At 33.8% G+C, this 13,097-nt stretch overlaps 1 protein-coding gene across 6 annotated transcripts in view; it reads left to right on the forward strand.

Annotated features, from left to right (window-relative positions):
- The window catches only part of PH4alphaEFB (prolyl 4-hydroxylase subunit alpha-1), a 294,206-nt gene that overhangs the window by 108,944 nt on the left and 172,165 nt on the right, over positions 1–13,097 (forward strand). For all 6 annotated transcript variants that reach the window (XM_090409648.1, XM_090409645.1, XM_090409646.1 and 3 more), the window contains one exon: positions 2,867–3,037. In XM_090409648.1, the coding sequence (XP_090265774.1) occupies positions 2,867–3,037 (171 nt within the window). The remainder of the gene's footprint in view (positions 1–2,866; positions 3,038–13,097) is intronic.

The raw sequence follows: 13,097 nt of genomic DNA on the forward strand, positions 1-13,097 counted from the left end.
CCTGGAAGAGTACTTTCCATTTACTAGATAATACACTTGTCACATACACCCCCTCTAGTTACTTTTCTCAGGGACAGTCCATTTCTACATTATATATCTTTTGTTCATATTTTATAGGCACTGCTCTACTGAACTGACTGGCAAAACAATGTACCTTTTTGTTACAGGTTAATAGTTTTTAAAAATATATATAAGATATAAATATCATTATGTAATCATATAGAACTAGACTAGAAATTTAAATTAACCAATTCAATTGATTTTTGTGCTGAGCAAGCTAACACAATACATATATCTGTCTTTTTTAAATTGCATGCTGCAAAAATCTGTTTCAACAATATTAAATTATTAAAATAGTTCAGTATTAATTTAAAATAATTTTAGAAAAGTACCTGATCTTATAAATCAGGTCAACATGTACATTGCTGACTTATGTCACAAAGGTTTTATTATAATTTATAATTATAATAAGATTATAATATATTATAATCCTTTAGGAATATAATAGATTTGCGAATGTTTGTTAAATCAAGATAAGTCATAAAATACTTTTAGTGACTGAAAATTGCCATTTATTGATTTATATAATTCTTACAAATTAATTTATGTCAATGGCTTTTTCCTAACTAATTTGGACTGTGTTCATAAAATGAAATAAAAATACATACTATTAGAGAAACTAAGTCAGGAATTAATGCTTAATTTTCTTGAAAATGACGTTTTCAACTAAAATAAAGATCCAAAAGGCTTCAGTTTGGCAATGCAAAAATTATAAAAATCAAGTGGATATTAAATCCAGCATTATTTCAAAGCTGAATACAGAAACTTTTAATGTTTTGTATGAAAGACCAGAGAGCTTATGGGAATATACTTGCCGGTGTTTACGAGTTGCCATAGCCTGACCTTATAGAAGATTTGTCCATTTCTACATGTCATTTGAATATATGCCAGTAATATATTCAAATGACATTTTAAAAATTTTATAAGAACTGTTTTTTTTTCAATACTGGCAATCCTAGTATTTAGTAATCTTTTATCTCATTGTCATCTTCAAATCCTTGTAATATGTATTCAAGATTTTTAGGAAAAATGCAAGTTCCTTGGAGAAAAAATCTGCTTATTCATCTAAATTGACTTTTCAATGCTTTATACAAGCCTTATTAAATTCTTGTAGGGACAGAGTGTTCGAACCAAGTTCAAACCCTCTGTGACAAGAGAATTTTATAGGTTTAACTGCAAACCCCCCCGTCTTTCCAGGCAGCTGACATGTAGTAGAACCCACTCATCTGCAGAAATCCTTTAGCCTTTTCCAATTTTCATAATCAACAAAGTTTCATCACCAGTAAATTAATATATGAACACAGTTTGGGAATTATCACTTGAGCAAATATAAGCTGATTTGCATCATTGCTGTTACACAAGGAGAAGGAAGAAAAAATGTGATATTACAAAATATTTTTAATCATGTAAAAGTACTGTTTTAAAAGTAATGTTTGGCTGAGGATTCAGATTTTTTTACTTTAAGTATTGCAATTAAAAATTTACAAAAAAAATCTTATATCAATTTCTTGTTTCATTTTAAGTTGAAATTGTGCCATTTTTCCATGTTTTCCATCATGGACCCATATTCTTAGTCCTGGTTTCTCCATGACTGCAGGTTGCAAAGATGCCAGCTTTCTCTATCTTGAGCTAGTCTCCTTCATTTCCTTCCTATAGTATTCTCCCATCTCCTAAGTGGGACATTTTCTTTTTATGTGTCTGGGATACCAGTCTGTTATTCTTGTAGTTCATCTGTTGTGTCTTTCATACACATGCTATATGTCCTACATACCTTTTGTTAATGTTTTTGGCATTACAAATAGCTTCTACCACATCTTTGAATGCAGATTTTTCCCTTATTTCAATGTGTCTTATGTGATCTTTTCTTGCTATTGCCTTTGTGTTGTTATTAGGCTTTGTTCTTCCTTTTGTTGTCATTGTGTTCCATGTCTTGCTGCCATAGATCATTGCTGGTAGAATAATACTGTTAAAAAGGCTTGATCTTATTTTGATGTCCTTTTTTTTTTTTAAACTTTTGTGAGGATGTCTTTTATTTGTTAAAAGCTTTCCGAGCTACCTTTTTGCATTATTTATCTCATCTGATATATCATTGTCCATTTTGATTACTTGTCCTAAATAATGTAGCTCTCCATTCTGCCTGTGACTATTTTGCATTTTGATTTGTTGCTCATGACAGTATTAATTTTTCATCCATTTTTCTTTATCTTGTCAGGGCAGATTTGTAATCCTGCCATTCTACATCAGTGCAAGTCTATTTCATTCAACATTATTTCTGGTTCAGATGATTGATGTGATATCAGAACCACATCATCAGCAAACAGGAATATTTTAATATTTGCTCCATCTATATTTAAACCTCCATCAATGTTTGTGTGTTTGAGAATGTTTTCTAGAGTTGCTGTAAAGAGATTGGAGAGAAGATCACATCTCCTTGTCTTACTCCTCTTAGAGTTATTTCAAGGGATATATTAAAAAGAGTAATCAAAGTTTTGCTGCCTCTGTCTATATTTTGAATTAACTTGACATATATTGATGTTTAGTGCCTTGATCTTTTACTGCCTGGAAAACCATTATGTTCTACTGTGTTGAATGTATTTTTTTTTTACAGCATTTTGCCATTTACTATTCTAAATTGAATTTTCATGATCTTAAACTGTGTTATTTTGTAACTGTTTTGTAAAGGGCTATCATTTAAATATTTCTTTTTTTTTTTTTTTTAATTTTGAAATGTATAATCTTGTATATATGTCTGGAAGTCACAGTTTCACTTCCAAACATTATCATATTATTTGTCCTTTTTTAATAGCTTTGATAGAAAACATTACAAAAAATAGAGATGATGTGAAGTTTCCAGATGATGAAGATCTTAATGGAGCTGCCGTTGCCTTGTTGAGACTTCAAGATACTTATAAGCTGGAAACATCATCTCTGGCAAGGGGTCACATTAAAGGCACCAAGCCATCTCCAGAGTTAACAGGTTAGTAGCTAATACATAAATGAGAAGCTAACATTGTAGATAGAATATACTTTATAGTATTCACTTGCAACACTATATAAGTACCAAATTAAGTAATCAATTATATTATTTACATAGTTTATTTTGTACCCATATGATACTGTGAATTAATATTGTTAAAAACATATAATGAATATCAGTGAACCACTGAATCCTTGCTGCACAATTTTCTATTCTACATGAAGATCATTATCAGACGAAAAGAACAATTTTAGAATTTAAACTGAAATTGGCACATAAGTTTAACAAACTTGCTTCTTTAAACAGTTGGAACAGTAGTATCATTCCTGTGTGGAAGGGAAACAAGTGTCATTCACCAAAGTTACAGCTTGTATATAGATGATGATTTACTGCTAGTACATAAAAAAATCATTGCCATTTGTACTGAGTTATCCAAAATAATAATAATACCTTAAGTGCTCTTTAAGAAGGACTGTGTGAAATACTAAAACCAGAATAATGGTCTGCGTTTTGCATCTTCAAAGTTGTTGCAAAACTAGAATTTGAGAAAGTGAAAAGTCATATTAAGAAATTTGGTTTCTAGAATATAATAAATTTAGTTTAATCCTTTATCCAAGTGTGAGCAAACAAAGTTTGCGCCTGAAAATATCTTCAGGACTGGGGTCAGGTAGTACAACACCGGGGAACTCGTGGCAAAGGTGGACCAAGCTAACAACACTCCTATCTCAGTATCTCCCATAATGCAAAACGCATCTCCTTGTGGATATGTATAATGTTATGCATTAAGGGAAGAGCCACTACCTAGACCAGTTTCGACAGTCTCACTTATAAGCTTGCAAACTTGCATCACAATTGACTGTACTTCTTCTTCATTAAATAGCTTTCCCTTCTTCATAAAAAACTGGATATGGAGCTTTTCCCCTCCCACTAAAATTATTTTACATGGAGGGGAAAAGCTCCATATCAGAACTGCACTATTGCTGCATTGTGCTGATGATATCTGCTGCTGTGTCCCTCATTTTGCTTGCGCATTAGATACATTTTATAGTGCATTTAAACAGCAAAGATCCAAAAATACATTTCACTATAGCAGTGATTTTCAACCTAGACACGGCACACCTAGACTAATTATTAAAATTCTGCGGCACACTAAAAATATATTATTTTAATTTTTTTGATGATCTGGCAAAAAATAGGCATAATTTTGATTGATTTACACACACAAGAAGATGGAAGACTAGACACTAATAAATAAATGCTCAAATTACAACATTATTTCTTTCACTGAATTTGTTTTCATAAATCTTGCAGCACACTTGTTGAAAATCTCTGCACTATAGGAAAACAATCAAATAACTATCTACCCTTCCTAGAGTACATCAGATGCCTTTCAGATGGGTCTCTTTCTTTTTCTGTTTTGAGAAAGCTGCTACCCTACAAGATGCATAAATAGTTACACCATCACCTAGTCTAGCAGTATGGTATCCCTAAAACACTGACAAGGGATCATATTAAAGAGATTACATAGAACCAGGAAAGCATGTTTATTTTGTGACACAGCTTTAGCCACTGAATTTAATTACCTGTGTCAACAGATCGAAACTAAACTTTAAGGAACAGCATACAGTAGAGTGTATGCTTGTTGTTTTTGCAATAATGAGAAAAAAAAACCGTGCAAATTTGAAACAATTTAGAGTATATTTAGCAGTCACAGCAGTTAATTTTTAATGTCACTCCCAATAAAATTACCTAACTTGCTTTTTTTTTTTAATTTTAAAAATCTACTTTATACCCTGAATGAATTTGTAAAATTTTTTTTAGTTAGTAATTTTTTACATTTATTTTTTCAAATCAGTATTAACTTCAGCTATAGAGGAAATGAAAAATTTTATTCTAACAGATTAATACAAAGTTTACAGATTTTTAAATTTACTGGTTTCATTGCTGTTATTGTAGACAACTTTCCTGCATTGAACGGTCTTTTTTACTAACTGGAATGAGTTGATTCGTCTTCATTTCAATTAGCAGCAGGTAATCAGCAGGAAGTTCAGTGATAGAGAAGAACTGTCTTGGCAGAAAACACTTGTTTTGCTAAGTGAACTGTAGACTAAAATACACAAACATTATTGAAGAAATTAAATAGTTTGAGAAAAGGAACCAAACCTTGGAGATTCAGTGGCAAGCCCTGAAGGAAACACTGATTGATTCAGCCAGAGGGGTATGTGGTGAGGTTGTGTGCAAGGATAGAAAAATGAGAACTCCATGGTGGACACAGGAAATTAAAGAGGCAGTGAAGGAAAAGAAGAAAGCATATCAAAAGTTCCTGGCAAATAAGTCAGCTTGTGCTCTTAGAGAATACAGAGACAAATGTAAGAAAGCTAACCACTGTGTAAAACTGGCTAAACAAAAGTCATGGGAGGACTTTGGCAAGAACATAGAAAATAAATATCAAGAAGGTGGCAAGATATTCTGGTGGTTGTGAAAGAAGCTCAGAAATGGAGGAAAGTGTCAGGTATACATATCCATACTTGAAGTAGAAAAAGCCATCAAAAGCCTAAAATGTGGAAAGGGGCAGAAATAGATGATATTCGGCCAGAAATGTCAAGTATGGAGGTATGACAGTCGTACAGTGGCTGCACTGCATAGTTCAGAAGACCTGGACAGAGGGACGAATTCCAGATGATTGCAGTAGAGCTCTCATAGTACCCATATATAAAAAAGGGAAATAAAACTGAATTTTAGAATTACTGAGGCATTTCATTATTGAGTGTTCCTGATAAGATATATATTTGAGGAACAGTTGATAAGGATTGAGGAAGAGAAGTTTGGTGAAGAACAAGTTGGATTCAGACCAAATAGACGCCGTCAGGATCAGATTTTCACTTTATGACAAATAGTTGAGAAATCATGGGAATATAACAAAGATCTGGAAAAGGCATATGACAAGATGCCAAGAAAGAAGCTATTCCAAACTACAGTTATATGGTGTTAATGGCATTATATCAAGCAATACTTAGTCTTTATTTGAGTTGTAAGTCAGCAGTTAGAATTCAAGGAAGTACAGGAAGATGGTTTAATGTTAAATCTGGTGTGAGACAAGGATGTACATTATCCCCTTTCTTATTCGTTGTCTATATGGATTACATTATGAAGGAAAGTGATATTAAACCTGATATCAAAATTGGAGGTGTTAATCTCAGCTTTTTTGCTTTATGCAGATGATGTTATACTTCTAAATAAATCCACTACAAGTCTGCAAGATTCCCTGACTAAATTGAATAAATGTTGTAATAGATATGGTATGAAGGTCAGCATTATAAAGACAAAGACATTGAAAATAGGCAGAAACATTGAAAATATCAAATGCATTGTGAATGGAGAATTTATCGAACAACTAAAACATTTCAACTACTTAGGTACGATTTTTAGTGAAGATGTTAAGTTAAATATTGAAATAGACAACAGAATCAGCAAAGCTGGTATGGTAGGAAGTCAACTGAATAAATTTTTATGGAATAAGAGAGAGAATTTAGCCAAAACACTAAATTAGCTTTATACCAGACAGTTTTTAAACCACTTTTAACTTATGGATCTGAGAGCTGGGTTAGAAGTAAAACATTTGACCAAAGACTAGAGACCACAGATATGAGAGTCCTGAGAAAGATTAGGGGCACGAACAGATGGCATCAATGGCAATATTATATTAAAAATGAGGATATTAGGAAAGAACTTGACATTGTCAGCATCTAGGAATATGTTATCAGAGCTAATCTCTGGTGATATGGTTGGAAGGAAAAAGATCCAGAGGAAGACCAAGATATAGGTAGATTGATACAGTAAAAAGTGCATTAGAAGACAGAAATATAAGGATGATATTGGAGTCTTGACATTTAACAGACTGATTTGGAGGAAAATTGTAGATAGGAAATTAGCATGATGTAAATTTTTCATGTAGTACTATCATATGATGATGATGAAGGTGATCAGCATGTCCATAAGGAATATAAGGTGCAAGCAAGAAGGATGACTGATATGATAAGGAAGGCCGAAGCTAATTATGAGAGGAAAGCTAGCTGATGAGGCCAAAAGAAATCCTAAAGAGTTATTTCACTATGTGGCAAATAAAAGGAGGAATGACTATGGTAGGATGACTGATGGTGGGGAAAGTAACAGAATGTAACCAAACCAAATAGTTGAATTACTATTTGGTTTGGCAAAATGCTGACTCACTTGAATTACTAAGTGAACATTTTTCAGGAGTGCACCATCTGGATAGTGACATTCACTGATAGGAGATAGTGGTTGAAGAAATGGTGGTACTTAAAATTTTGCTGAACTTTAATATGAACACAGCCATGGGATTAGGTGACATATCAGCTCATCTATTTCGAGAATGTGCAAGGAAATTATCAGCTCCTCTGACCAAGCTGTTTAATTTTTAGCCTCAGTGGAGTGGAAAGAGGGCAAAATAGTTCCATTGCATAAAGGATGCTCGAAGACATAAGTAGCAAATTATAGGCTAATGAGCATCTCAGGAGTGGTGACTAAAGTATTGGAGAGATTGGTGAAAGACAGAATTCAGGACTGGGTGGTTAAGAATATGGTACTCTATAAATTTGCTTATTTTTAATAATAAAGTGACAGTAGACTTGGATGAGGGAAATTCAGGTTACTTAGTGATATTGCTGGACTTTGCAAAAGCATTTGTCAAGATTCCACATAGAACTCTATTGCATAAATTGGAGCAAATTGTAATGAATATGAATCTGTTGATTTGGATTGGAGGTTGGCTGATGGACAGATATCAAGGAGTGGTTTATGGAGAAGTTGAGTCCAGGAGAAGGCAAGTGACCAGAACTGTATCACATGGCTTAGCACTTGGTCCTCTTATTTAATTTGTATATGACTGACATAGGAAATAATGTGACAGGAAATATTCAGTTGTTTGCTGATGATGCTAAACTGGGAAGAGCAATGGTAAATGATGGTGATTCAGAGTTCCTGCAGGAAGACTTAAATAGACTAGCATTATGGGGAAATTAAATGGCTCAATGTTTGATATGGCCAAGTGTAAGGTAATATACGTTGGTAAGAGGTCAGAAGCTGTGTACTATATTCATGAAACTGAACTGCAGAAAGCTCAGGCCAGGGACTTGGGTGTGATTGTGAACAGGAGGTTGAAGTTTAGAGAGCATTTTGTAAAGGTAACCAATACAGCACATAACAGGCTTCAATAAGGCCACATCAATTCAGGAGTCCAGAGTACTGTGCACAGCTCTGGACTCCTGAATTCTCTGATGATGATGAAAAAATTGTGGAGAGGATTCAGAGTGAGTGACAAAGATTGTTGCAGGTCTGTGGAATTCTCTCTATAAGAATAGATCAACGGTATAAAAACCCCTTTAAGTTATTAAAAGGGTTTTATAGGGGTTGATACTGAAAAGTGTTTTCAGTACATGGCAAGAAGGGAGAGAACAAGAGGGGGTCACTAGTGGAAGTTCTATAAGTGTGTGGTTAGCAAGGGCATTAAGACTAGGTTTTTTTGCTTGGAGGGTGCTGAAGGTTGCCAAAGGTAGTAGCGGGTGCTTCATCAGTGTTTGAATTTAAGGAGAAGTATGATAGTATTGTGTGAATAAATGGATCACCCATGATGAGTCTTCTGACTGTGGAGATATCTGTATAATAATAATAACCAATATGTGACCACATTGCCACCAGTTGGTGAGCGTGATCATATGGTCTTGACCTGGGAGATGGCTGGAATTTGTGGAATTTTCAGTTAAGAGAGGATACTATGTGAAGTTACAGGGCTAGTAAGTATGACAGTCTTAGGAGATTGCTTGGATTAGTACCATGTCATATGAAACTGCAAGGACCGGGTGTTGTTAGTGCATGGGAAGTGGTAAAGGAGTGCTTGAAAGAAGTCAGTGTTTCTCAACCTTTTTTGGATCATGCCCCACATCAACATCTCAAATATTTTGATGTCCCCCCTTTAGCATAATAGTCAGAGAAAAATTTGTGGGTAATTCAAGGAAAAGGTGATCAGCAGGCATAGGCCAGAAGAGTAATAGTAGTAAGAAAGGCAAAAGCAGGGTATGAAAGGAAGTTAACAGTACAGGACAAAGACAAATCCAAAGAGTTCTTTCGCTATGTCACAAGTAAAAGGAAAAATGTTTATTGCAGAATGATTTTAACACCCCTACCAGCCGAGGTGGATAAATAGTGAGACCGAATTGCACTTCTTATCCATGTTATTCAATAGGTGTTACAGAATCACATCCAGATTTAGCTGGATGTCTATAGACGTCCTGGCTGGTTGGGGGTTTAATGACTGCCAATGATAGGAAAATAGCTGAATCAGGCAAAATAGTAGAATTACAGTGAACACTTTGTAAGAATATATCATCCAGGTGGAGATATTGTAGTTACAAGAGAGGCAAAGGGTTATATGGAATCTGAGGTAAATGAAATGGAGGTGCATAGCATATTACAGAACCTTGATGTGAATACAGTTATGTGATTAGATCAGGGATTGGCAACCTTTTCAGACTCGTGGGAACCATTCAACTTTTATTTTTAATGATCAGGCTGCCAGCGTTTAATTATGAAAAATTAGTGAGTGAAAAAACTTAAGTTATCAATTTTTATTATATCAATCTTAAAAAACACAGAAATATTTAAAGTATGAGATTATGAGATAAAGTATGATATTCTCGTAATGATGTCTGATATTATATTCTTTCATAATAGCAACACTTTTATGACAAATAATACAAATTTGCCCATTTATTGAAAATGGGCTTATCCTCATTTTCAATAAAAAAGTACTTGCTTTTCCATTCAGCATTAAACCTTCTTTCTTCATCTGCAATTTTATGATTTCTTGAACCAATTTTTGAAATTATTTTTAACAAATATACGTCCTGTGAAAATAATAGTTGTTGAATTATATTAAAAGACGACCAGGGAACGCGACTGCTAAAGTGCGCCAAAATCTCGCTTGTTGTCGGATGAAGTCACCTTTGTTATCCCCACTCGCATTGACTCACGGCAACTTGCACGAGAATATCACGAAGTATAGGTAGGGCCTTCCTTGATGAGTTTAAGGATTCCATGGAGTAGCCCATAATAATAATAAACTTTGTTTAGCTTGTACCAAATGTACTGGAATATAATGAAAAAAAAAACAAGAATGGATATCCTTTTGTTTTCATTATATTCCATAATTTTTTTCTGTGTATTTTATCAAAAGCTTTCTCATAATCTATAAAGGGGCCAGTGAGTCTCTAAATTAAATTTTCATCTTTTTTCAATTGTGTACAGACATTGTTTGTACACTGTTGAAACCAATTTGTTCTTCTGAGAGTAGATTCTGTAATATTTCTAAATCTTTTATTTAGAATTTTAAATTTTGTTATCTGTATTTTAATAGACTGATTCTTCTGTAATTTTCACAATCATCTCTGTCTCCTTTCTTAAATATAGATATAACTTAATTTTGACTAGTCTGATTTAACCTTACATTTCCTCCAGCAGTTATTTATTAATTTTAAGAATGTGATGTAAATATTTTCCATCATATTTCCAAAACTCTGTATTTACTCTATCTAATCTGGTTGATTTTCTATTTTTTGATACCTTTATTTCTGCTTTTAGTTCTTTTAATCAGATTTCTTTATTATTGTTTTCTGCTATTAAATTTGGATTATATCATACATTTTTATAATGCTCTATCCATTGTTTCTCTTGTATTATGTTGATTTTTGTAGTATCTCTTTTTTCATTGTTTGGTTTCCTTAATATTTTGTAGGCTATGTCTTGTCTTCCATGTGTGTTGCCATCTATTCTATTTTATTAATAAATCTGTTCCAAGAATCTTGGTGAACTTTTTTGTACTATGATTTTAGCTATTTTCTTTTGTTTTTGTATATTTCTCCTGTTTCCTTTGTATGTTTTTGTTTTATTGCATTTCTATATATGTGTTTCAAATTTTTAATGTTTTTCTTTTTAATTTATTTTTCTTTCCAAGTACTTTAGAGGCTGCTTTGAGTTATCATTATAAAGTTTTCCATTCGTATTCTATGTCTTCATTGATTTTGGCTTCTTTTAGTTAATCTGTTAATCATGAGATATAGTATTCTACTATTTTTTTTCTTGTAATACGAAGGTGGTCTGAAAAGTTCTCAGCCTCGCCCATAAATGGCAACACTATCGGCAATATTTTTTTTTCTAAGTTGGTACATCTGTCATAAGCATCCATGTGAAATTGCAAGTCAATTATCAAGTAGTTTGTTTTATACAGCTGTCTAAAGCAAAAGTGTTGTCTGTATCCCTTGAAATGGATAAAATTTAGTTGTTGTTGTCTTGTTCTTTGAAGAGTCAGATGTTTCCATGTGCTTCTTGAACTGTTTTGGCTATGTCGATGATTTTGTTTGTATAGAGCTGTTGTTCAGGATTAGGATCTATTTCTTGCAGGGTTGCTGTAATTGCTGGAGGTAAAGATGTGAGTGGGTGTCAGTTCAGTATTGGAACAGTTGTTGGAGTTTCTATATGTTCTCGTATCATCCGTATTGATCTTCATTCCTCTATAATATCCTGTTCGTAGTCTTGCTATCATGGTGGAGGTCTTACTGTCAGCATTGATTTTGGGAATTTGATGTATCACTGATTTCAGTGGAATTAGTTTAGCTTTTGCTAGTTTGTTAGCATCAGCAAGAGTTATCATGTGAGTTTCTTGGTTGAGTTCTTTGGCTTCTTTTGATAATTTATCAGCTGCTTCAGCTGAGTCACTGTAAATTATAATTCCCTCAGATTGTTGAGATGGTGATAATTTTAAGTAGGCTTCAAGTGCTTTATTTATTGCGCAAAGTTCGCTGGTAAAATTGGAAGCAATTCTCCCAGATCCAACTTTTATCGAAAGTTTTTCACCTTTCGGGAGTAGAAGGAGAACACCAGCATCTCCATTAATCATATTGGTGTCTGACAATCCATCGGTATAACAAATAACCTCTTTGGAGGATGAAAGAAGGTTGATAGTAGGATAAAATTGAGTATTGAGTAATGTTTATAAAATTCTTTGTAAAAGAAGGTTTAATGCCTGCCGAGTTAAAAGGTCGTATCAGCCTTAAAGATGATCCACGTGAAGGACATCTAAAAAGTGTAACAACACCAGAAATCATTGATCAAGTGCATGATATCGTATTGGATGACCAGCGAGTCATCCAATACCATATTGGATGATGCGCTGAAATTGCTGAAATTTCAGCGAGTCATCGTAAAATTGCTGAGACTATAGGCATTTTAGAAGAACTTGTAAGATATATTTTGCATGAAGAATTGCATATGAAAATGCTTTGTGTAAGATGGCTGCCACACTTGCTTACAGCAGATCAAAAATGCACTCACATGAAAATCTCTGAACAGTGCTTGGAGTGTTTTAACAAGAATAAAACTAATTTTGTACATTGATTTATTACTGTGGATGAGACTTGGATTCACCATTATACACCAGAATCCAAATAGCAGTCAAAAGTGGACAGAAACCGGTTGTTCAGCACCAAAGAAGACAAAGTCGGTTCCATTGGCAGGAAAGAGCATGGCATCGGTGTTGTTTTGGATGCTAAAGGCATTTTATTTATTAATTATCTTGAAAAGGGTAAAACAATAAACAGGGAATATTATTCCGATTCTTTTAACCAGACTAGACAAAAAAATTCGTGAGAAAAGACCTGATTTGCAGAAGAAAAAAATCATCTTTCATCAGAACAATCCACCTGCCCACAAAGGTGTTTTGACAATGGGAAAATTAAGGGATCTGCACTATGAATTGTTGGAACATCCACCCTCTTCCCCAGAATTGGCTCCTTCTTACTTCTATCTCTTCCCAAAACTAAAACTCTTCCTCGCTGGTCAGTGTTTTTCTTCGAATCAAGAGGTGATTGCAGCTGTAGAGGGGTATTTTGCAGATCTTTCTGAGAACCACTACAGGGACGGGATAATGGCGCTGGAGCATCGCTGGAATAAATGTATTAGTCTTAAGGGAGATTATGTTGAAAAATAA

This window comes from Typopeltis vanoorti, chromosome 19, assembly GCF_054136105.1.
Source record: "Typopeltis vanoorti isolate ZY-2024b chromosome 19, IOZ_Tvanoo_1.0, whole genome shotgun sequence".
NCBI lineage: Eukaryota > Metazoa > Arthropoda > Arachnida > Uropygi > Thelyphonidae > Typopeltis > Typopeltis vanoorti.